This window comes from Patagioenas fasciata, chromosome 2 (genome assembly GCF_037038585.1).
Source record: "Patagioenas fasciata isolate bPatFas1 chromosome 2, bPatFas1.hap1, whole genome shotgun sequence".
NCBI lineage: Eukaryota > Metazoa > Chordata > Aves > Columbiformes > Columbidae > Patagioenas > Patagioenas fasciata.
The window spans coordinates 58630569-58658140 of NC_092521.1; the positions used below are offsets into that span (position 1 = coordinate 58630569).

At 34.8% G+C, this 27572-nt stretch overlaps 1 protein-coding gene across 1 annotated transcript in view; it reads right to left on the reverse strand.

The window, feature by feature from the left end:
* Positions 1 to 27572, reverse strand: part of LOC136098508 (cadherin-19) — a 74643-nt gene that overhangs the window by 41564 nt on the left and 5507 nt on the right. Inside the window, exons 2-3 of the mRNA XM_071804276.1 lie at positions 5930 to 6156; positions 1701 to 1995 (exon numbers count right to left, since the gene is read on the reverse strand). Coding sequence (XP_071660377.1) covers positions 1701 to 1995; positions 5930 to 6127 — 493 coding nt within the window. The 5' untranslated portion in view covers positions 6128 to 6156. The remainder of the gene's footprint in view (positions 1 to 1700; positions 1996 to 5929; positions 6157 to 27572) is intronic.

A 27572-nucleotide genomic window follows, 5' to 3' on the forward strand; every position in this document is an offset into this window, starting at 1 on the left:
AGCTCAGCTGGAGAAGTCTCAAAACAAATAAGTTTGTCTGCATGGAACAAAGTGGCAAGGAAGAAACAATCATACACCTAAAAGTTATTTCCCTGGTAGAAAGTGGATGCCTTTTGTAGCTACTGCTGGTTGTGATGGTGAGCTACTGCTTCCTGGCAGAAATTAGGTTACTAACTCCACGTTTGATTAAATCCCAGGCATGAATAGCCTTTTCTTGCAACTACTATCCAGGCTGGCAGAAAGTGATAAAATTTACAGCTTTGTTTGAAACTTTTACTGAATCTACTCTAAATGTTGACCAAGTAATACTGAATAAAACATGGTTTTTTATTACCTTTTATGATCACTGATGCTATTAAGTTAATTACCTCATTAATTCATACAGTTTTAGGTAGCACAATATTTGAATTTCTTTTAAATATTATTTGCAAGAGTAATATACAAAAGAGACAGAGGTAGGAATTTAAAAGATTATTGGGATCCTTTCTGTGAGATTTAAAGAAGTCAGTGATTTAATGTACTTGTTTATGTCAGCTGCATTCACATTTTGGGTTTTTTTAACGATTTAAATATATGTGTACACAAATGTGTATGTCCATGTATATGTATACATACACCCATACTTGTCAAATGTTATCTTTGCTTCATATTTGTTTAATTAGGTTTCCAGATACATGACAGATCCGAGTACAAGTCTGTTTGATCATGAGAAGGTGGGAAAGAAGAGATGCAGGGGTTAAGTTGTTCATCTTTGCATGAAAATTGCAAATCATATGCTTAGGAAATCAGTAGGTAGTCTTTTACTGTACACTATCTGATCAAAGAGAAGCTGACTGATGGGAGTCCTGGCGGTGTAAATAGCTAGGCATCATACCTGGTGTGAGGATAGTCATCACATCAGTCCTGCATTGGCTTCATACCATTCCTGCTCAGAACCCATTACTTACAGTAAAGAAACCCCATCCCTGTCTTTGGGGGTAGAAATCATGCGTACCTGTGATGTGAATGTGATTTTTTCCTGTTACGTACAATTTTTGTACTACTCGGGGTATAACAAAGACATAATGTTTAGTTATTAAGCAGAATCAGAGTAGACTGAAGGATGTGGTTCAGTACTTTTCAGTTCAACCAGCCTTATATTTCTGTCCTTAAAAGAGTCATCTGAGGTTAGAGGACTTAAAAATCTACATGTATGCTGCTTTTCTTTCAGATTGGTAGAAACCTGAAGAACTGAGAGGTTGTAACAATAATGATACCCTCAACAATTTTCTGGAGACTAAGGTGAAAAAGCATTGAAAAAGCAGTGAAATCTGTCAGCCCCAAACCTCCTTTGCAGTACTAACTGGTGACAGTACTCCGCCTATTTCAAATGGTCATGTTGTATTTTTTAAACAAGTACCAATTTCAAGGCTGAATCACTGATGGGAAAGACAATAGTCAATTCAAGCATATATCCAGACTCCGTAAAAGGACTTGGATACATGTAAGTACTTAAATATTTCAAGGCAAGGATGATAAGCAGAGGTATTCACAATCTTCAGTTTAAGCATATACCTTTGCAATTTCAGACCTTGTAAAATAGTTTGTTTCCTTCTCACTGAAAAGCAGTCCATAAAATAAGCTATTAAGATTTTATATTAACATAGATATCTAGAAAAAAAAAAATCAGGAATTGAAGTTTGGTTCACAGCATGTCATACCTTCAGGTGACATCTCTGGAACAGTGGCCACATAAGGTCCATCCAAGAACTGTGGTTCATGATCATTGATATCTCGAACGTTGATAATGAATTCTGATTCAGGTTCAACAGGAAGCTGAGTGCTCCTGTTTATTGCTTGTGCTCTTAGAGTGTAGAAAGGTTTCTTTTCTCGATCCAGCTTTTGTGTTACATAAATTTTGCCGTTATATTCATCAATGATAAAAATGCTTCCAGCTCCCTCCCCAGTCAAAGTGTATTTTAGGTTACCATCCTGCTTCTCTAAATCTGATTTCAGCTGCAAGTACAAAACAGAAAAACAAGCCACATTTTTTAAGGAATAAGTTTTGGAATATTCACTTTAGGCTTTGTTTGTTTTCATTCTACACTAAACCTTGTCACTAGTGAGCCTTCTTGGATACTAATATATAAAAGAGAGTACTGTCGTATTTTCAGCCAGTCATGGCTCAATTCTAACATAGTGATATAACAGACATGTAAATACATGGTAAACCTGAAAAAGATGCTTCAGCCACTTTGAAGTGAAGGGAATGAATGTAAATACCTGCTTTAGTTCATTGCTTTATCAGCTCCCATAAGCTTCTGCTGAAAACAAAGCAAAGGTCATTAAAATTATCTAAATTTTTTATTATTATGAATGACAAGTGTATTTTGCAAGTTTTATATATATTTTTTGTAATCACCAACACTAACTGTAAATATGAGATACAGTGGTGTTCTACTTCTGTTGAAACATGAAAGAGATGAAAAGCCATTCTGGGTTATAAGACTGCATTATTTATTCTGAAATAAATTGATAGACATTTTCCATTTCCTTCCAGGATTATCTGCATCCTCTGTTGTCTTGCTAAGATGAGCTTTGTGATGATGATCCCTCTGATGAAGCTGAGCCCTGGAGACCATTGAAGTCCAACTGCATTTGTTCATGCCAACAAAACAGTTTGTTAATGTTAACAATATGTAAGAATACATTTTAATAGCAATAACAGAATTTCTTAACATGCCAAGCATCCACAATTAAATGCTAAGGGAACAGCAATTTCTATTGTATCATTAATTCTCTAATTTTTTCTTTATTTATTTTGGGTTTAGAACAAAAGATGTCAAAATCACTATGACCCTGGATAATTATTGAAAAAAAAAACAAGCTTATCTCACCTGCTTATCCTATAAAGGAGCAGGTTTTAAATGCAAATAATATGTCAACCTGCTGACTTCAGTAATCTCACTCTTTTTATTCATGCTTATCGAACCTACAGGTCAGTGTAAGTCATGAGGGTACAAAATGGGAAAGAAGTAATATGGGAGTAAAGGGCACGGTTTCCTATTGGATCCAGTCAAAATATTTTGTAATAACTTCTGAAGTTGCAAAAATAATTTAAACTTTTATTTGGAACAATCATAGAATCATAGAATATTTGGGTTGGAAAAGACCTTCAAAGGTCATCTGGTCTGATGCTCCTGTAGGGAGCAGGGACATCTTCAATTAGATCAAGTTGCTCCAAGCCCCATCCAAACTGACCTTGAATGTTTCCATGGATGGGGCATCTACCACCTCTCTAGGCAATCTGTTCCATTGTTTCACCGCCTTCATCCTAAAAATTTTCTTCCTTATAACTAATCTAAATCTACCTTCTTCTTATTTAAAACCATTACCCCTTGTCCTATCGCAACAGGTCCTACTAAAATGTTTGTCCCCATCTTTCTTATAAGCCCCCTTAAATACTGAAGGGCTGCAACAAGGTCTCCTCAGACCCTTCTTCAGGCTAAACAACCCCAACTCTCTCAGCCTGTCTTCACAGCAGAGTTGTTTCATCCCTCTGATCATTTTTGTGGCCCTCCTCTGTACCGTCTCCAACAGGTCCATGTCTTTATGTACTGAGGGCTCCAGAGCTAGACACTGTACTCCAGGTAGGGCCTTAACAGATCAGAGTGGCAACTCCCATAACTTTGAAATATTTTCATAATGCATACTTTTCTTCATGCGTCAACTAGATAGTTAATTCAGATTGCGACTGGGCATTGCTCTGAGATACAAGGAACAGTTTTGAGTTCCTGCTCTAAGTTCTGACAGAGTATTTTATCCCTAAATTATACAATTAATTCCCCTTGCCAGTACTACAGATAGAATTTTCAAGACTGTGGAGTTTAGAACCATTTAAAATACAAACAATTCAAAGTGAAACGTTTTCAACGTAAATAGTTGTGTGCAAAACTTGGGGCAGATTCACCACTTTAAGAGTGGTCTAATCACACTCATTTTAACATCATCCAAATTTGGCATCTAGGTAAGGGGCACCACTGATTCTTTTTGATCCATAAATCTTAGTTTCCTTGTCATGAACCCCAGGGCATGGGAAAGGTGATGACTAACTAGATCTTTAACCAAAGATGGAGTTCAGATGTGATTACAGAGGACATCAAGCCCTTAGAGACTGGAAGCATGCCTCCGACTAGCTGTTTAGATGCAACGTGTGTTGAACCACTTCACTCAGAATCATATGTGCCCAAAAGATTTTCATGACCTTGACCACATTAAATGAGAGGTCTCTTACAGGTGACATTTTCTCAGAAAGCATACTGAAGGTTCTCAGCTTACCTGTTTATTAAGCTAGACACAAAAGAATAAATTGCCTTTCAATTTTAGATGAGAAATGGGAAGAAGAATTCTGTACTTGCTTTCATAAATCTGCAATTGCAGTCTTGATGGACACATTTCTTTTTCTTAAACATAATAATGGAAAAAAGATTCATGAATCTATGTTAAATGAAATTTGAAGACTGAGGTCTGAATCTGACTGCAAAAAAAAGTTGATATGGAATAGTGACTTAAAAACAGAGACTGTCTTCCTTTGTATTTTCATTGATGCAATTTCCTTCAGGGCTTTATTTACTAAAAATTCATGTGTTGATCACAGATTGTCACATCATTTACTGAAAACAAAACATATTCTACTCAAGAAAAAGACACAGGTAAATATGTTTGATTTAGACAGTGGTTAGACTGCAATAAATTAACCATAATCCTCAAGAAAAAATCCCAATGGTTTACCTGAGAGAAATAGAAAGGCAAGATTATGATTTTTTTCTAAATCTATGTGTAAAAATAAGACATTTTAGTAGTTTCTTTTACTGTTTTCTAGCTATAGGAAAAGTAATAATAATTTAAAAATTAGTATGTCTACACTTGTTCTTTCAGAAGTAAGACATCACACTTCCACAGTAGTTACTTCGAAGGGGATGTGAAAAAGTAATTAATGAGTTTTGAGCATTTCACCCTTTGGGCCCAATTAAGTTTTAGTGCTAGTTAATTAGCAGTTAAACTTATTTTGGTTCATTTATTTGGGAAGTGCCTTAAATAAAAGATAACTAGATCTCAATATTACAATTACTTCTAGCAAACAAAATTAAATAATAAACAATAAATAACAAATAATAAATAACAAATAACAAATAAATAATAAATAACAAATAACAAATAATAAATAACAAATAATAAATAACAAATAATAAATAATAAATAATAAACAGAGAAAGAAGAAAGGGGCAGATAAAGTCTTATTAAGACAATTATCTTAAAGCACATTTTTAAAGGAGGGTGAAAAATAATTGGTCATTGTGCTAAAGCTGCGTTAAACTAATGAACCATGCAGATTCCTGTAGCATCTCAGTGGTAACAAGATTTAGTATTAATCTGCTTCATTAAAAATTAATGAAAGGTAAATCAGCTACTACTTAGTGCAATAGAAAATCACGCTAAATACTATTTGTAAACTACATTGCACTCAGTATGGGTGCTTTGATGCGCTGCCAAAAATAGCACAAGCAAATTGCCAGATGTTGATAAATGAGTCCTTAACCTTCATTCAGAAGACAGAAAAGAACTTTTCAGCTTAATACCTTCATCTGCTATGTATGGAAGTAGTTTTAGTAGCAGAGTGAATGTACAGTTTCACTGACAGCAGAATTAGGTGATGGAAAGTCCTGGGTACTGCCATGACCTCCAGGACTTGGAGTTGTCTGACTTTGTCAGGTCACAGGAAATAAGAGATGTTTTGCTGGCTAAATACAGCTTGCTGAGCTCCTTTTCCTACCTTTCTTGGTATTTCCAGATCTCTGGAGATGCTTGGTCTTCCAAGTCAAGTTAGTAAACTGCTAATCAGCATGTTATATCTAACCTTGTACCACTCTTGAATCATTACTTATCATACCTGTCCAATATATACAGGTACCACTGAAGTCTGTTCCTCAGTTGCAAAAAGTGGCTCCCACACCCAGGCACGTTTCACCCTTCGAACTGCTGTGAAGGACTGATCTGTGTTTTGAGTGCCGCAGTTTTGTGTGCTTGGAGAGCAAGGCCAAGATTGAACCACCATCAGCATGAGAGATAGCAGTGCAGACCAATTCATGCTGAACCCTTCTTTCAATGAATTTTAATCTGAGGAAGAAAAAAGAAAAAGAAAAAAAAATTGACAAAGTATCACCTATGTCTCTTCACTCTTACATATTGATTCTGTGCTAGTCTAAGAGAAGACTTGCAGTATTAAAATCTCCCTAAATGGAAAGAACTGAAACAAAATCTGCTTTGGATTAAAATAGAGATTCACTTTAAAACTCTGGCATGAAAGTCAAGAGTTCAACTTTCCTTTATGAATATCCTACATAGGGACCTTCTACACAAAAAAAGGAAAATCATCCTTCAATTAATTCATCTTCCAAATTAAGCTGGATAATTGTGTTGTGTAGCCTAGGAATAATTTGATTGGAATAATTGTATGTTTCTGCTTAGACAGGGCTCATTTTGAGCTGCAGTCACAGAACTGCCTGAAGGGTGCACATCTAGCCTTAGTGGTCATGATGACTGACAGCTGAAACCAAGCAATGCAGATATTCTTTAACCTCTTCTTTCCCTCTTTCCCAGTTCAGCAAAATACCCGTAAAATGCCAAAGGTATCATGAAGAAGGAGCAAAAATATGCATCTTTCTCCCCCCTGGTCAATACGAATTGTCTTAACCAATTTTGATACCTCTGACTTCCATGTATTTAAATAAACAAAGGGCAAATGCATCTTGAAAGCTGTAGGTTTCATTGGCACAAAGTATTCTTTCAGAAAATGAAGGCTTTGAACAAGCTATATGCTATTATTGACTTATCAGTGATTTTTAGTACAATAAATGAAACTCTGGATTTTAAATAAGGTGCTACATTCAGTTGAGAATAGCCATCTTCTATGAGACAAAAAAGAAAATTTTGAAAATTTTTACCGTAAATATTTCAAGTCTTAAAACCTTACTTTACAATGTCATTAGCCTTTCTTTTCATGGTTTTAGCCTTGAAGAATAACATTACCTATTCAGCAGCAGTCTGGTTTATGAATTTATCACACACCAGTCAGTTTGTAAAACACACAGGACAAAATATTTGGCTGCATATATATTGGGCCTGAAAAATACATGAACTTTTTACCTCTCCGGGATAAGATACAAATTTATGTATTATGAGATCATGATTTAAATCACAGTTTTATAAACACCCATTCTTATGCAAAAGGAAATATCATAATTGTTTAAAATGACAGGTCATATAAACAACTATTTCATTCCTTCCAGGAATTTTATAGGTCATTGAATATTATTCTGTTAAAATGTTATCTGTGAATGTATATTTAAGAGAAAAAGATAAAGGAGTTCTAATAGTAAGGCATAAAGAATTGTAGTTGTTAGAATGCAGGTTCCAATTTCTTACATTTTCAGTTTTTGAACTGTAAAGCTGTAACCGTGCTAGACAAGGTTTGAATGCAAGGAGTGTGACCTGGATACTCTCTCATTTCAGTTTTCTGTGGAAAATTGCTTGCTTGCCTAAAGCTGGAAGAATAATATTTGTGACATGGAAGACAAGGCCAACAAAACTCAACTTGGCTATCAAATAAAGCTTGAGTGAAGCTTAAAAGGCCTTGGAATGTCTCTCTGTAAAATGGCTATATTTAATGCTAAGCAACAATTTGAGAAAACTAATCTTGAAAATGAAAATTAATCTTATTGCAATACATAGCAAAGGGCAGACAACTCAAACAACAAAAACTGAATAGTCAAAGAGACCTTTCTGAGGTATCATAAAGAAAATTATTTCAATCACTCCTTAAATGAAGAGACAGGTGTTCCAACTGGGCCATAGCAAATGTTTCTGGCTATCCCTTATCTGGTGTTTTGGCCGCTTCTTCTGACGCTGCCCACCTAGGTCAACAAAGTATTTTAGGCTTGTGGGCAGTATTTCATGCAGAGTGAATGCGAAACAGATACTCACTATCAAACGCATCTGACAAACACCACGTATATACACCAACGTATCACAGAATGTTAGGGATTGGAAGGGACCTCGAAAGATCATCTAGTCCAATCCCCCTGCCAGAGCAGGAACACCTAGATGAGGTTACATAGGAATGTGTCCAGGCAGGTTTTGAATGTCTGCAGAGAAGGAGACGCCACAACCTCCCTGGGCAGCCTGTTCCAGTGTTCTGTTACTCTCATTGTGAAGGAGTTTCTTTTCATATATAAGTGGAACCTCCTGTGTTCCAGCTTGATCCCATTGCCCCTTGTCCTGTCATTGGTTGTCACAGAGAAGAGCCTGGGTCCATCCACGTGACACTCACCCTTTATGTATCTGTAAACATTAATGAGGTCACTGCTCAGTCTCCTCTTCTCCAAGCTAAAGTACCCAGCTCCCTCAGCCTTTCCTCATAAGGGAGAAGTTCCACTCCCTTAATCATCTTTGTTGCCCTACGCTGGACCCTCTCCAGCAGCTCCCTGTCCTTCTTGAACTGAGGGGCCCAGAGCTGGACATAATACTCCAGATGTGATCTCACCAGGGCAGAGTAGAGGGGGAGGAGAAGCTCTCTCGACCTACTAACCATTCCCCTTCTAATACACCTCAGGATGCCATTGGCCTTCCTGGCCACAAGGGCACAGTGCTGGCTCATGGTCATCCTGCTGTCCATGAGGAACCGCAGGTCCCTTTCCCCTACATAGTGAGGACAGAATATGGCTGTGCTGGCCTACTGTTGGCCACCTTTTAGCAATGCCCTCAGCAGTTAGCCATCAGCACTGAACAGTTTAAAGAGCATAATTAGTATTTTGGTCCGTTTCGGTGTGTCCTCTTTATGGTTTATGTTAATAGCCTATGATACATGTCTTCAAGCTTCACATCTTGGACAAATTGGTGGGAAACAAATATTTTCAGATTTGGACATGTTACACATTGTTCTGTGTATAGAAAGACTTTAACTTGAAAATACAGACAGCAGTCAAATTATTGTAAAAAAACATTGAGCTTTGTAATGTAATTGAGAGCTCTACGTATTTCTGGTTTTCACTTCTCTGCTATATCAGACATACTGTATTTGCCTTTACTGTCAGACCTTTCAAAGCACATTTGCTTGCAACATCTTCCTACTCATTTGGCATTGAGACACTGCCTCCAGCCTCTGGCCAGCACATGTTGCCACTTTTTATAAATCCCATTTTTCCCTTGCGAAACAATCACCTTCATTCTGTTTAACAGACTGTAACTCACTCTCAGAAGAAGCTCTTGTAGAATACCCAGAAATTAATTCCTTATTCCCTCTAATTCTAGTCTTCCCTTAAAAAAATATAAAATAAAATAGAATAAATCTAAATTTCAGTATTGCATACTTAAAGGAAAAAAAAGAAAAAACTACTGGCAGTGTTTAGGGTGGTTCTGTACTGAGATTGCTGCATATCACAGTGACTAGTGTTGTCTCATTATTCCCTTGTACTCCTCTGTCTTTCCATATCCAACAGTCGTCTCTTGATTTGCACTCAATTTGTAAGGTCTTTGTAAATGAAATTACTCTATTCTGTGTTATAACTATAATATGTAGCAGAAGGGAAGATTAGTAAAAACACAGAGTTTTATGTGCTGTAGTAATATGCACAAATAGATAATTTTTAGTAGCATAATCTCTCACTGAAAAAAAAAAAGACAAATACGTTTTTCAGAGATGAGCAAATGAGCTGTCACTAATAACTTCCCAAGAGAATCAGAGAAATGGGGACTCTTGTTCTGCTCCTGTCCTATTCTTCAGGAAGTACATCTCCACTCTCTCTCACATCGGATTGCAATAGTAAAGACCGATACTTAGAACAGAGTAATGAGAATATCAATTGCAGTTGTAATAAGCAGGCTACAGTTTTTAAAGCAGTATCTTCCTTTTATACCTAATGAAAATCACAAGTTTCGTGTAGACAAGGAACAGATTTACCTTCCTGGCACAAAGTTTCAGAATCCTGTGTTAGGTTTGCTCTAGAACTATCACCAACTCACAATTCGAAATGGGACATTAGTTTTAGGTGTGCTGGTAGTCTGACTTGTTTCTGAATTCCCTTTGTTTTAATAATAGTAATTTATTTTAAATTATGACCATGTGCTTACATTGCAAAATAATACCTGTTACTGCATAGGATTGCAAGAATAACAGTAGGAATAACAAGACGTTTAAAATATACAGCCTCTAGGATGTAGTGAAGTTATACATTTGTTAGTGGGAAAAAAAAAAAAAGACTAAGGGCAGACAAAATAGCAGTGTTCTAAAGCATTAAAAAAAATGGCACACAACAGATTACATTGAAGGTGGGGATAAATTCTGTTCCTGTTCTGTTAGCTGAGGAATAAGTGAAAACAGCTAGATTTTGTAACCAAACCCCCACAATGATATAAGTAAAGCCTTTTAATTACTGGAACATGATAACAAGGGGCATGGTAGATACCCCTTAACTAGAGACCATTAGGACCATCTCATATGTGTACTTAATCCTACTTTATAGAAGGATTTTGAAACCCAACCCCCACAATGATATAAGTAAAGCCTTTTAATTACTGGAACATGATAACAAGGGGCATGGTAGATACTCCTTAACTAGAGACCATTAGGACCATCTCATATGTGTACTTAATCCTACTTTATAGAAGGATTTTGAAACCCAACCCCCACAATGATATAAGTAAAGCCTTTTAATTACTGGAACATGATAACAAGGGGCATGGTAGATACTCCTTAACTAGAGACCATTAGGACCATCTCATATGTGTACTTAATCCTACTTTATAGCAGGATTTTGAAACACTGACTCATGAGAAAAATAAAACTCTCTGTCCTTGAATGTACTGAGCAGAAACAAAAATGCCAGACTGAAAGACATTAAATTTGTGGAATTTGATGTTGTGTTTACTTGTTTCAATAACATCAGGCAAACTACAACAACAATAAAGTGGAAAAATTCATGTAAGCCAATCTAGTTCATTTAAATGCAACATCTGAATCACATTTCTTATCTCAAGCAGAGGCCTGACATAATGTTTCAGTTGCAAGTCCTATTTTGTGCATCAGTCTTATTATGATTATAGTGAAATTTGTCTCTCTCATATGTTGCTATTTTTAATTTTCAATTAATAGGATAAAGAAGAGTATTTGTAACTAACACTTACAGATTACTGTTTTAGAAAACACATGAGTGTATAGAAACCTTCATAGTTTCAACTATACATTTGTTCATTTGTATTATGTCCACTGGCTATTTGTCCTAGTTGCACTTCATGCAGTTAATTACTGAGTGTATTAGAATGCTGCTGCTCTATTCTCCTTCCAGAATTGGCTGTGTATGGGCTTATTTTCATTGATCAGTTTAGATATCACACAATGTGGTAGACACCTAGGCTATATTACTTCTACAATTCCCAAAGAATTAATCATATATATCAACCAGTTTAATTTATGGGGTTTTTTGTTTGCTTTTGTTTGTTTGTTTTTCTGTATAGAACAATGACAAAATCTTCCAGAGTGTGCAAAATAGTGAAGTTCATCTTATTCTTGCTGCTCCTTGCTGTTGCTGAATTTCACATAGAGGCAGATAATATTTTTAACAGTTTTGGTATGTTCAAAACTCTTAATTACCATTTTCATTGATTTTTTTAGCTGTGATTTGATCATTTGTAACCAGTGCCAATATATTTTTAATGTGAGTTTTCCATTCTTCATGTATTTTTAGTATGTTATTTGAAGACCCTAGAAAAGTGCATACTAAACCTCTAGGGGATAAATACGGCATATTTAGCTCCAGCTATGCTGGATTTGCCCTCTAGTTCCATTGACAACTACCATCACAGACTGGCACAGGAGAAGTCACTATTGTGACAATAACATTTAACTGAATTGATAAAAAGCAACAGTGGGAAGAAAGGACTACAATTTGAAAAAAAATTACTGAATATCTCAATTTTCATATGCCACACATACATATTGTGTGATTGATTGATTGATTGATTGATTGATGGGTTGATTTTTGTGAATGAATAAATTTGATATCACTCCTGCTGTATGTAACTTTTTGTATAAAGCCTCTCAGTTTATGTTTTTCTGTTTGATTTATTTTCTTTATGATCAGTGCAGTGTTCAACATTGTTTTAATTTTAACTATTATTTGTATTGAATTTAAATACTTACATTTAGTGTTCTTTGACTTTCTGGTCTTTCACTCACTTTTTTGTTTTTTAATAAATTTGGACTGCTACATCTAACAAGTAAGCTGAATTTAATTATGCTGTGGCTATCAGAAGTAACATCTAAAATGTAATAATGTCTTCAGTAAATTTATTAGAGCCATGTCAATAACAATCTTGCTATGCTGTTGTACAACTAGCTATTTTAGAAGCTATACTTAACCTTGAGAAGTCTTTTTTTTCCTGTATGTCTTGATGTGACATTTGACCAGATTATGTTCATCGGTAGTGCATATTAACATAGTACAGCTGCATGTGTCTCCACTAGTCACTCAAACTTCACTTACATGGAGAACAATTACTTAGATACTATTAATTCGATATAAATTTCATTTTCATTATTTTCTTCAATTTGTAAATATGCCACTGCACCATTAGGGAAGGCCTTCAAACGATTACATAGAATTGCCAGAGTAATTGTATGTCAGTTACACATGGACAAAACAGCTCTAGAGAAATGAATTTCTAAGTTGATTAGTGCCTTTAAGCCTGCAGATTTTAATCAGTGTAGAGCTGACTGACTAGAAATCTTGTAATTCCTATTTTTTTGTGGTTTACCGATTATCTTTCCTGGTAGTGTATTAACACGTATTACCTGACCCCAGTATTTTCCTAGAATATCTGTGACACTCTAAAAAAAGCCCAAATGTCATTTCAGATTAAAAAAATCTGAGTCTTCAAAGTGTAACAAGCAGTAGCCAGAAGTCTGTCCATATTAGAGATTCAGAACATCTTTTGCAGTACCAAAGTGTGATATTTATTTCTTCAAATCCTATGTCTCCCATTAAAAACCTTTAGGAATTGTAGGAAAAAGTAAGAACATCTGTTTTAAATAAGGGGAAAGGGGACAAAAGTGAAGGTTGAGATTTCCTGCAGTGACTGAAGAAAACAAGCAGTAGAACTGTTCCCTGTCCAGCCCACAAGTCAAAGAAGAAAGTATAGAAGATGGGGTGACATTTTATGTTTTACAACTCACATCACAGTATCTTAGGTCATTTTTATTTCCTTAGTGGAGTTATATTAAACAGCAAAAAAGACATGAGTAAACCAACATGGAGAAAGAGCCTTTTTCTGAATAAAAACCAGTGACTATTGGTGCTATTGTTAGAACTTTGTCATATAAAACCAGTTGCACAATACCTGTTTCCTAATTGAGATGAGATAGCCAGTCTCTTACCTTTTTCAATCCTGTTCCACTAGTGTTTTTAGAACTGAGCAACTAGTTACTGACACGCAGTTTGCGGGAGATATGTGCAGCTGGGACCAGCTCTATAGTTCTAAATCTGGTTCAGCATTCTTATGTTTGACAGTTGCCTCTTCTGTGACTCTATGGACAAAGATTCTTATGATTTTGGAAACATTAAATCATTTTTTCACTCACTGTTATCAATCATAATACACAGAAGTGAAAGCGCATCCTCAAACGCTTCAGTCATGTCTGAGGCAGAAGGAGAAATTCTTTTGAGCTGCTTTAAAAACACTATGATAAAGATGGGACAGCCCACAAAGAAAGAGTCACCGACACCATTCTGATCAAATTAATAGAGTGTGTGGGGAAGGATAAGTTTCTGGTGGGCAGGACTCTGCCAGACCTCTTTCATTCTGCAATGGTGATCTTTGCAAGCGCTGATTAAGGTAAAAACCACATATGGGTGGAGCCAAAGGGAATTCAATATTACTGGAAACTTTCCCTGCGAGGGTTTGTGTTGCCCTTTTTCAGCTGCAACCAAGACAATACTAAAATTAAATCTGGAACATCAGAAAATAAGAAAGAGTAATTAAAGGTGTCTTTTGGAGTCTACTGAAATCCCTCAAAGGGACCAGCAGGTATCACCAAAAACGTCACACTGACACACAAACAGAACTCCGGCAGATTCCCCAGTGGTAATTAAGCCTTTAGGATTTCTCTCAGGTTGGTTGTTATCTTGTCTTCTTTTGGAAGCATAGCTTTTCAACATGTTAATAACTGAAGAGTATAAAGAGTATAAATTGTTTAGTTAGTGGTTTCATAGACAAGAGAAAGGTATTTCTACTTCTTTTTCTTGCAAGGAAGTAAAAGAAAAATGAATTAGGAATATCTGTGTCTCTTGTCTAAGCACTGGTAAATTATTGATTATGTTTAGTTCTTTTTCACAAGTTATTCTACCATGCATCTACATCCTACTTCAGTCCAGATGCTTCCTAGCTAAAGATAAATGGAAATGCTTACATTAGGAATTTAAAAAAAAATTAAAAAAAAAAAATCATTTTCTGCAGTCATTCAATAGCTTCAGCAATTTTATTCTGATGAATAAATCAATTTGGATTCAGTTATGCTGTAGTTGTGGAACACTGCACTCTCTACACTAAAAATAAGTAAACGTTTAGTTTTAATTGTAGCTTTCCTTTGCTATGACTATTATTTATTTTTAAGATAGTTTACACTATAGAAAATTATGACTAAACCCATGTCTTTTAGCGTAAATATTTTGCTGATTAAAAAGACTAACACATGTACACAGTAAAACCAGAAATTCTTGCCTTCTGGCATTTGCTTTTTATTGTAGACAAGTAGCAAATCCAATTACAAGATGTTTGATTCACTGGGCAAATCCTACTGGAACATTTTCGGCTCTGCAGGATACCACTCAGTACTGAAGAACCACTTGTCAGCATAATGATGTAAAGGACCACATTCTGTGATTCACACTTGAATCTGTTTGCCAAATGATTTTCAGGAAGGCACTTCATGAAATGCTCCAAAACTCTCTTTAGGATTTATGTTCCTTTCTCTGCTTTCATTCATAATTATTCTTTGCATACATTAAAACTAGTTGCACAATGAACTCACCTTTCCCATGGTTTTCGAGGAGATTTAATTCCTCCAAACATGAAATGCTCAAGGATAAAAAGAAGCTTCAACATTTCAGTTAAGCAGATGGTTTTTGCTGTACTATGACTTATTGTTAAACTGGTGGATTTGGTTTTAGAGTCAATTTTCTACATAAAATGAGGTAAATTATGAACACCCTTAAATGAAATCATTCAGTCTATATCAATGGGAAACTGGACTGAAATCAGATTCAAAAATTCTTATCTAAGAAAATTTAACAAGACTCATTTGTAAAGTAAATAGTAATAAAAACAGTCCATTACAAGTAGTTAAAGAATCCATACCTTCACATTAAAAAAAATAAGGAAAGAAAAAACTATTTTTTTAAAATCTTCATTAACTCACTTTGTGCCCTGTTTAATAGAAAAAACAAAAAACAAAAAACAAACAAACAAAAAACCAAACCAAACCAAACCAAACCAAAAAACCCAAACAAACCAAAAAAACCCCAAACCATTACAGTAAATAAAGCAGGGAACAACTACTTTTAACCGTATTATTAATTTTCATCATAAGCGAGAAAATTTACTCTGATACCTAATATATTTTAAAGATGCAACTTAAATTCATGAACAGACAATGTCTCTTGCATGCATGCATACATTCTGTGCACCACCACAGTGGAAGTCAGCTGAAAGAATGCACCTCCCTCACAAAGAGTGCAATAATATCAGTCACTACACTAGTTCTCAGCTGATGAATATTCTATTATCTCCTGCAGTGGATTAACCTCAGTTTCAGTTTTGCTTAACTCTCAATAAGCACAGGTTTGTCTCTCACTATTTTTTTTTTTTTTTAATATTTAACTGTTCTACTCTGCTAGCAGGAACATATCCTCTTTCTTCATTTATTCTGTCAATTATGTTAGAAGCTAATATATATATATATATAAAAATCTATTTCATACAGCAAAGATATATTAATCCAGCACAGTTCTTACTTGATTCCATTAAACTTTGTAAGCACTTTCCAGGCAACGAGGTGTTCAGAAAAGGATAGGAACAGAGCATTAGGTCACCCAGGGCAAATAAAAGGTGTTGCATAATCAATTCCATGTCAAAGATTTTTAAAAAAGGATTTTATTTGTTTTCTTTTCTGTTCTGTTTCAAAGAGTGGAATATTCTGAATGTAGTTCAATAAACCCCATCAGATTTGCAAATTGTGCATTTTTTTTTTAAATGGATCACATTTTATGAGAGTCATTAAAAAATCCTAAAAATAAAATGCCGTTTCCAGCTATTGATATTGCATCTTCAAAAAAAAATTATTGACTTTAAAGCTATTTTTAAAGGGTATGAGTTTCTTTAGACCCCTCCTATATTCTTATATTCTAATATCAGAGAATAGTTTCAGGTTAATAGTATCCGGGACCTAAGTCTTAACACTCTTCCTGGTCAACTTGCCTTTTCTTCCTATCATATTTCAGAGTATAAATTTGTCCACTACTTTCATGTTTATTCATGTTTATTTCATGTTTATTCAGAAAATCCATTAATTAGAAAGCTAGGAACACTGTTAGAATTTGTGTTGAAACTTGCCTTTTAAAAAGTCATTGTATAGGTCAAATTGTGTTGTTTGGTGTTTTTTGTAATGTATTATACCTATGTAGGAATTAGCCTTTGAAAATTCTTGGCTATTTTTTGGTGTTTTGAACACCCACAGAAACGTCTGGTAAAGTTTTTTTTGGGGGGAGGGGAAGGGGTGAAAATAAGTGCAGTAAGAGCAGTGCAAAATGTGATTAAAAATTCAATATGGTTGAAGACTTTAAAGTAACTCTAAAAATTCAGCTAATTGTTGCTGTTAGTTGATAAGATTATTTATCTTCTGGACTAATATTCTTGACAGAAGAAAACCAGACATCCAGTTCTGTTTGAAACTTGCAAAATGTTTTGTCATTTCTCCATATTTTCTACTTTTTTTTTTTTAATCTTTTCATTCAATTCTGTCATTTTACTTCATTTGAAAATTGTTTCTCTTCTTGCACCTAAAATTGATGAACTACCTACTCGCTTGTCAGTTCTGTCTCCACCAGTGTAACTCACCTGTAATAACAGTTTATTGCATCTTTATCTGAGTTTTTTACCTCTTTTTAATCTTCGTGTGATTTTATCCCCTCATTACTTGTATTAGCCTCTGTTGCTTCTTTGTTCAATGTTATGTCTCAATCAGACCTTTCTGTACAGATTTCTTTTGATAGCTTACTTCATAGAAGCATATTGTAAAAATTAAATTATGCTGTATTGTATTGTTGAGCCAGAGTCCCTGTGAGTCATTCAGAGGGTAATTTTGCCTTTTTCAAGAGTTCTGATATACTTTGTAGCCTCAGCTTTTGTGTTACCAACTGAGCAGATATCCTCAGTACTTTGGTTTTTGCTAGGGTGTTAAAATGCATATTCAAACTCAACATTTTTAAACTTCATCACCTGCTTTTTCTTTTACTAGAAGTTGGTTCTTAAGCCAAGAAGCAGGAGTTCACACTAAAATTAAATCCTTCCTGGGATAGGTAGGAATCATGATAGTATTAAGTATTCTCCCAGTTGTTTCAAAACATTATTAAAAACACCAAAGGCTAGCATTGCTGCTGTGACATAACAGCGGTGCATTGCATGGGCAAAGAAGTTTCTCTGGAACGAAGGAGGTAAGAGACTGGGTTAAGAAAATAATAATAATAATGATAATAATAATGATAATAATAATAATAATAATTATTATTATTATTATCATCATCATCATCATCATATCTTGATGATGAAGTGTCACAATATGAAATACCAAAATAAGTTTTGCAGCCAAGAAAGGAGCAGAGTTTATGGAAGGCAGAAGTAGCCTGAGAAGATTTCGAAGATCCATGCAGAACTGTATTGAAAAGCAGGAGACAGAAGGACTGGGAGTTGAACTAAGGAAGAAATATGAGGCCTTTGCAAATAGGAAACGTCCACAGATGATGCATGTTTGAAGAGCTAACAGGCCCAAGAGTTCTGTGTTTCTTTCAAATAAGGATGTCTAAAGCTAAAATATTAATTTCCTGAATTAATTTTCTTGATGAAACAAAGTAACAAGGTAAAGTTAAAAAACAAACAAACAAGCAACAACAACAACAAAACAAACAACCAACACTAAACTAAATGAAACTTGGAAGTACATAATGGGTAAAACTGACTTTCTGTAACTAACTTTGTACCATTTTCTGTATTAATTTTCTTGCATAGAAGCAACTACATAATAACCAATGTTAGACATTGGCAACTCACCTATAAAAATTAAACACGTATAGTGTTTTGTTGGCAAATTATGATCAAGACAATTTCTGTCATTACCACTTTGGTAAATTTTAATTTTTATATTTGTAACTTCTATATTTCTCAGTAAATTCAGCTAGCAACTCATGGGGAAGAGCAGGAAAAACAAGCATGAATTGTGTTTCCCATCCCTCACTGAATTAATTACTATGTTTATGAGAAGAGTGGGGGAGTTTCCTCTAGGAAGTAATGTTTTAAGAAAATCACAGTATAGGAGATAAGAGACTTCTTCATGGAGAGAGGCATATATTTTGTGTGAAACTGATGCATAAGACTGAGTATTTCTTTCTAAGTTTATCCCTTCACATTGGATAATGCACTTTTGTAATGAAGAAATGGCACTTCGAAGTCCATTGAAATTAGTGGATACCTTTCAAGTCACTTCTTGGTCTTGGACATGGCCATCAGCAAGCCTGCTTTGTAGTTATTTCATTTCCTTCATCAGGTTTGAGAGCATTCTCTGGTTTCTACTCAGCTGAGTGGATAGCTTCAATGCATGTAAACATACAAATAGGCATGAGCTCTCAAAGATGTCATGATTCACTTGATCACATTGTTTAAATTTGCCCCTAAAATAAGTTCTTATGAAATAAATTACTGAAATAGGTCTCTGTGGATATCTTAGTTCTTTAAAGCCAGTTTCATCCACATAATCCCCCTTTTTTCAATAGTCTTTTGGAGTTTCTGACTGTTTAATTCATTGCAAGCCAGCTGAAACTGGAAAGTCCACAAAGTTGCCATAGTAACTGAATGGACAAAGACTTAATTCACTAGTTTATATAAACCAGAACTCATATCCTGCAGACAGTAATGGTTTTGAATTATTTAGGTGTACAAAGTCCACTGTTAATGGTTTTTATATATACCTATATATATATTTAATAATTAGGTGTCAGTTCCTTAGTTAGTGAAAAATGGGCTTAAATAGCCCCATACCATCTCAAAAGTTGTTGCATGCTGGATAGTACACCAATCAAAAAAAACAAAGGGAATGAAAAGAAACAAGAAGCCAGGTTATAGTAGCAGTAGTGCTTTCAATGTTAGGAGAGGCTATGAGTTAGGTTGTTAATTTATTAATTTACTAAGAGTCCATTTTGAAAAAATTCCCCAAACTGACTGTTATACTCCATATAAGCCATATGGATTTCATAGTAACAGATGACAGCACACTTTAAATTTTACAATCTAATGAAAACAATGGGACTGAACTCAACTGTTATTGTTCCCAGCCCACATATATAATTTGCAGTGACATTGCTCAGGTAGCAAGAAAGATGTGGAAGAGCAAGACTGAAGGAGAATTCTCTTGAAGAATGTGTTATGAATCATCATTTTGTCATGGGCAGTGTGATTTATTCAGGGGCACTGCGTTCTGTTTGGTTAAAATAAGAGTGTGGCATAGTTAACTGTCATGCTGAGTAGTGTTGAGATGGATGTGACAAAATTAAGTAACAAAAATAATGATATATTTGCTTAGTTCAGGCAATTCTATGCTTCCCAGTTTCTTGATCATAAACTGAAAATCTTTTACTTTGAATTGATTTGAGATCACTCACTAACTCTGACAACAACAACAATTTTATTTTTTTGTCCGCTGAGTTTTGCTGTCCTTCCACACACCTTCTGCTAACATCAAGCAATTGGACAGATTAAAATTGTAAACTAGGCCTGCTGCACTGCAACTTTCCTAAATAGCATTGGCAAATACTGTAAATACCATGAACATTCTTTGTGAAATGGTAGAAAGATATTTTAATCGTTGAATGTACCTATAAATTGAATATCTCAGAGAACCAATTCTATAGAATTCAGTTCCCTAGATTAATGAATTCTGTAGCTCTGTTTTTGTGAGATTCCTGAGTACATCAATTATTCATTTTATTCCTGCAATTGTGAAAAGAACAGCCCAAATGAGAATTGCCACTACAGCTTTATTGTATTTTATGTTGCTTTATTTAATTATTTTCTTGCATTTTAATTCCAGTGACAGCTTTCAGCAGGATGTTGAACCTGAAAGTTTCCCCTGCACATTTAATTAAAATAAGACTGACACCTATATGTCTCCCTGGGTGGATTTTCACTGCTCATCATGCTATTAGACTTTATGTCTAGTCTAGATTTACAATTTGTTTCATGCCAACTATCTCTCATTGTTACAGGTGGCTTAAGTCCTTTTATAGATTCTTGCCCAGGACTTGTAAATAAATGTAAACTTGTAAATAAATGGCATGAGAGGCAACAGGATGTGGAAAACTATTCAGAGAAAGAAAAATAAGATTGTTAACAAAAGTGAAAGAAAACAGGGAACAGCTAGATATGACACTATTGTACATTTGTTTCATTGTCCCGTACAATAATAGAAGGGTTGTGGATATTTTTGTGATTTTAGGTAAGTTTTGCTTTGTCCAGAAAGCTCTCACGAGCTGTAAGATAACATAGGCAGCTGTCTTAATGATGGGTTTCCTCTCATCTCCCTTCTCCAACCTCCACTACTGTTCAGGACTTTTTCACATTTTAGAGATATGTTATTGAAAATGTTTTTTTTAGAAGATGTCCTATAATTCAGGATTTCTGATATAAAACTAGTTTTTATAGTTTTTTTTCAGTTAGGCATTTTTTTCCCTCAAAGGGTGTTACAGACCATACAAAATTTGTATTGCCTATACTACAACCTATTTAGCCTTCAACAGTAAGTGTTAATTTTAAAGTGAATATCTGTCCTCTTGACACTCAAAATTAAAAGGCCACTCTGAAGATCAGTGCCAAAATCCAAGAGATCTAACTGCTTTCACAAAAGACATCATATGCCAGTGTGCAGTGATTTAAAGCCAACCAGCAACTAAGTATCACACAGCTGCTTGCTCATTCCCCTCAGTGGGATGGGGGAGAGAATCAGAAGAATAAAAGTGAGAAAACTCATGGGTTGAGATAAAAACTGTTTAATAAATAAAGCAAAATCTGCACATGCAAACAAAGCAAAACTAGGAATTTATTCACTACTCCCCATTGTCAGGCAGGTGTTCAGCCATCTCCAGCAAAGCAGGGCTCCATCATATGTAACAGTTACTTGGGAAGACAAACACTGTAACTGCGAACATCCCCCTCTTCCTTCTTCTTCCCCCAAAATATATACTGAGCATGATGTCATATGCTATGGAATATCCCTTCGGTCAGTTGGGGTCAGCTGTCCCAGCTGTGTCTCTTCTGTCTTTTGTGTACTCCCTGTCTTCTCATTGGCAGGCCAGTTTTAGAAGTTGAACATTCTTGACTGCTTCAACGACTGAAACATCAGCATGTTATCAAACTATACCAGCTACTGTGAAGAAAATTAACTCTATACCAGCTGAAACCAGGACATAGTGTAATGAGTGGAAGTGTATTTTCTTACACAGGGTATTTCCAATATACAGACATTCTCAGTTACCTTGGGTTGAAACTTCATTCAGAAGTACATCATAATTTCACTAGTGAATTGTTTAAAGAAACCTGATATTAAAGTATTTAGACAACTGGCTGAAAATTCATGCAAAGATAAACTGAGATTACTCCCTGGACTCACGTTTTTGCTATACAGAATATACACAAAAAAGCACTACAAATATTTTAGCACTGAGTTCCTGCTGTTATTACCAGCAACTGTCACCTAGGAAAGCAAATTCTGTACATTTTCCCTCTCATTTTCATTCATATTGCTTTTGTGACCTCCTCACTCTTAACTGAAATATGACTCCAAACGTATGTTGCTAATACTGATTATGTTATTGCATTATTTCACCCTCGCAGCCGCACGCTAACAAAGGAGACAAAACAGGGACAGAGAGTTAGCATGGTGCTGTGGAATCTTAAGCATGGCACAGAAATCCCCCTCTCTGGGAAGGGGCCAGGGCTGTTATCCACATAAAGAATGTTAGGATATCAATGTGAAAACAAAAATAATCTCCTCTAGATAGATTGTGCATTTTTCCCAGCAAATAAATACAAGAGTTTTAAACTTTCTTAGTAGAATATGAAAATAGGTTCTACTCTGTGGAGTAACCAATCAATCTACTATGTTAACTTTACTCATTGCTGAAATAGTGTCAAGAAGAATTAGGTAAAACAAAAGGAAACAATGTAGGAAATATTCAGTTACAATCTCCAAAAGGAAAGAGGTAACATGTCAGCTATAACACGGAGTAGGTAAGAGATTCCACATCTTTTAAATTTGCTTTTTGCCATGTCTTGCCATTTTCTGTCGTTAGTATCAGGTGAGTTTTACAGAATGCACACAGCATTATTTAAAATAAATATTTAAAATAAATCCAAGCTGATCAAATTCTCTGAAATGCTTCAAATGTTTCTGTCTGCTAAATAGAATAATAAACAAACAAACAAACAACAAAAAAAACCCAACCAACAACCCAACCAATAACTAAAAACAACAAAAAAAGCCCCCACCTCATAGAAATCCACTGGGTTCATATAAACAGTAAAACAGACCATCTTTATCCATGGTTCACATCACTTGATATTTTTTCAAGTATCGATATCAGACTGGATGCTGAACTATTTACAGCTAGGATCAGAGATCAAACAAGCTTTGTGAAAAGGCAACCTTAAAGCAAAATATATTCTATTATCAGGATTCTCACAATTCAATCTATTTGGATTTACAATATCATTTTTGTGGAAACAGCAACTGATTCAACCTACAGGCCACATAGTTTGTCTGCAATGTAAGCACTTCACCTTAAAGAGCACTTCTTCCACTGGCTTTCAAGTAGAACACGGTTTTGTATTAAAAATTCAGTTCTACCTGTGTTAAATGGTAAATGAATTGTAAGTATACTCCTTTTTACCCCCTTAGAGGATTACCTTGCTCTTCTGCAATTCTCCTAAAGGATAGTTTATACTTCATAGCTTATAGTTTAACATATGTTTTTTCAGTAGCATAACAACTTTAACCTGCCTTTTCTTTTTTGTCTACCACCAGCCACTTTTGCTGCCCCTGGTCACCTCCTGTTGTTGTTTCTTGTTTGAATGGACAATTTTTATGCTATGAATTGAACAAAGTATTGTTATTTACAACTTGTGACAGTACAATAGAGGAGACAGTTTAAAGGGAGGAAATGCCTGATAAGGTAAGAGGATGGCTGGGATGCTTACAACATATTTATGGCCTCAGCTTCTCAGGAAAGATTGGGCTGTTTCTTCTCAAGGTTAAGGTTAATATCATCATGTCACAGGGCTTTTTCTTGCATAGTGTTCAGTTTTTTTGAACTTCCTAATGCAATGTCTAAGGACTACTTTCAACCTCGTTACATCTAAATCCAAATGCTTGTTCAGCTTTAGAATGCTTAGACAATATACCCAAAGCAATAGTTTTCTTCTATCGTGTTTGAAGCAGAGGGAGGAAAAAAAACTGAAAGAAAATTAATATTTCAAGATAATGCCTTTTGATAAGATATGAGCACATTTTCCTAACTGATACATAAATAAGACTGGCTCAATACAAGGACCAATGCAAAAGAGAAAGCACTTGAAGCTTAGTCACTTTACCCATCTGATAACCAAGACTCTCCCTGGCTTTCTCATTACAGAAAGAGATCTTTGACTGGGTGGAGTTTAATGGAGTAAACTGAACTCTACAGGCTTTGTTTAAATTTATCAGCAGATGGCAAATTTATCTCAAAATGTGATAAAATACTTCCCTGCTATAAGGGTAACCTGCAAGATGGTTACAAGAGAAATACTTTATAATTATTTTTATTTTATCACAGATTCAGAAATGGGAGAGTTAGAGGGTGTTATGAATACTGGAAAACAAAACACAAATTACATATACAATTACTGGAATTTTAAAAGTATTTCAGAAGTTCAAAGTGTAAAATAAGTTCTGACACTGAAAAGGGCAGCTTTTTAACACACCATTAGTATAACTGGTGGACTATTGCTATGTAGCCAGGTTGTGGCTTTGTAATGGTCAAAAAATCCTCCAACTTATGTTTAAAAATTAAGAAGCTTATATGTGACTTAATGAACATGCTACAAAATAATTTTTTAATACATGTAGTTAATTTTTAAAGTGAATGGTAAATAATAGTAAATGCACAGTCCTTATGCACAATTACCAATGTGTGTTGATAGTTAGCTAATTAATGGAGAAGTCCTGAAGATCTAAAACTGAGATATGCCCTCTAAAAGCCTTGAAGTCACTGTGACTTCAGCAGAATCTCTAAATGAAATCTTTTAAAAAAAAAAAAGGTTTTCTGTGTCATTCTATTATCAACTTAGCATTTTAGTTTTTCAAAACTTGAAAAAGATTGTTTGTTTTCTTTCAATTTATTTTCTCTCTTCAGAGAGGGATGTAGGAACGTATAACTTTAAATCTGAATTTTCAACAAGATTTTTAACGAATTGTGAAACAATTTTTAGCTGATTGTTAATATCATGAAGCAATAGAGAGCAAGACTGAGCAGGCCATGACTAATAAATCTCCCATGATTTGTTCTCAGTGCAGCAGCATCCTGCATGCCTGAGCTTGGTGGTGTGACTGGCAGCAGGGCTGGGCTGGATCAGCATCCTCTGGGTAACTCCTTCCCCCAGGTCTGAGAGGCAGCAAGCCATTGGAGGCTGCTGAGGCTGTCACCTCCTTCACATCACGCAATCGATGTGTCTGACAGGCAAACACCTTGCATTGTCTTTTACACAGATGAAATTGCCACTGCTTTTACATCTATTAAGGAAGGAAGCATTAATGCTGTCCTCTTCTCTCTAGGGTTTTCTATATGCTACCTCTGACTGTGTCCTAAATCAATCAAGAAATCAATTTGCAGCCTCTCTGTCTCAGTTAAATCAAACTTATTCACAGTTTCTGCTAAGTAAAAAACATCTAACACTTCACCACAGGTACCCACTGTCACTTTGACAAAATGCATCAGAGCCTTGTCCAAAAATGCAATGCAATGCCCAAAATTTTTGTTTTCCTTTTTTTACCTTTACTTGTTACTTTTTTACAATTTTATTACATTGCCTTAACTAATAGTGTTTGTGTGAATTAATTCTACTCCTAGAATCACTGCCTGCTAAATAGAACTGCTAAATGAGGTAGAAAAAATAATTTTATTACCAGAAGAACAGAATATAATATGGAGAAAGTTCCTTTTTATTGAAAAATTGTGACTATAAGATGAAATATTACAGTGTTTGCTACGGACTCAGATATTATAGGCCTACTAATAGCCTCAGAGTTCGTCTAAGTTTTTTCCATGCATGAGAATGATTATTCTTTATGGCATAGATAACATTTTTGGTTTTAATAATATAAAGCCTGAGGCTCCCATGTGTTCTTAAGACTGCATTTGTTAATTTAATCACCTGAAAGCTAAAGACCTAGTGTAATGTGCATATGCTGGCATCCTGAATAGTCAATGAAAAGAGAAAGGCACCTGTGTTGTACTGCATTGTAAGAAAGGTGGCTAACCTATGAAGTCAAAATCACCCTCTTCCTGTCTAGAGAGGATATTTTCAATTAATCTAAGCTACCAAATTACCTAAAAGGCATCTACAAACAGATCAGAAGAACTGCATTCTTAATCTTATTGCCATCCCCACAGATATATTCTATGTTTAAGCAAGTTCTTTCACTTCTGAATTCATGTTAATAATAGTGAAGATCAAGGTATGTCTTGTTAAATATGTTAGTACTAATTTACATTTAGGCGTGTAGCTTCCAGTTTCTGTGCTAGATATGTTTTGTATTTTCGGTAGACATGGATTGTTCCAGTAAAGGAAATTAGACCAGAACAAATATATTTGATAGATTAACTACCATAAAATAATGTTTGAAATTCTCATAAAACACACTATTTGTTTTCTTGGTACAAGTGACTTTGAATTATAAAACAAACACTTTTTAGAAACCATTTGTCTCTAGTCTGGACAGGAGGAATAATGTTATCCATAGGAGTGGATATTTCTGTAAGTTTTCCAGTGTACCAAAAAAAAAAAAAAGTTCAGGAAACTTTTACTCACACATTTTGAATCCCTGCTTAACATAGCTGATTACCAGAATGCTTTTCCTCCATATGACTAGTATGATTTATGATCAATATGATTACTATCATAATGTCATAATAGCATGGTATCATCCTGTCATATGCCAATCATAAATATAATGTCATAGCATAGAAAGAAAATATGCATGTTTCTTTTGGATGTGAAAAAACATCACAGTCAAACTTTATTTCCATACTTTATAATTTTCTGTGATTTTGACACATATATATATGAAAACTCACACATTTTTCATGCTTTACACATGAATACAATTTCAGTCTTTTACTGACAAACAATTCATTCTCCAACAGGTTCTGCTATGTGAGCCTGTAGTTTCATCTCAGTTCCCTGGTTTAGGTGTATCAAGCTTTGCTCTAACATACCCAGACTTAAAAAAGAAAACCTACACACAAAAATTAAAAATTCCTAGAAGTCTAAAGTTGCTGTCTGTGAAAGGTCACAGAAATTCTTTCAGCACAATTTATGGTCAGATAACTTACTGAAACAGTAACTTTCTATTCTCTAATTTAAGATTAGTAATACTCAATTATATAGTCTATATTTTTTATAATGCAACACTTTTTGGTGTGCTGCCTTGTTTTCATTTGAAATAAAATGGACTGAATCAGGTTATAGTAACTCAGACTTCAACAGTATTTCCCCACATGGAAAACAGCTATTCTTCTGGAGAGGCTATCTATCAGGAAGAAAAAAAAAATGGACAGAAAAGCACATATCTATTATTTATATGACAACTTGCCAGTTATTCACAATTTTGAATTATTTACATTTCCAGTTTGTATAATATATCTGAGAAATGTGATTATAAATTTGTATTTCAGAGTTCCTTTGAATGTTTCATACATGCAACAAACCCATATTTGGGGGTGAGTTCTTGCTTTAAATTTTCCTTTGACACAATAGTTTAATTTGCAGGGGAAAAAAAATAATTATATTGTCTGCTAAGAAAACATTTTTTATTTTAATGTAATTTAATTTTGGGTGTGGTATTAAGGACACGGTGTAATAGGATTTTTTTTTTTTTTTTTTTTTTTTTTTTATTTTAAAGGTGG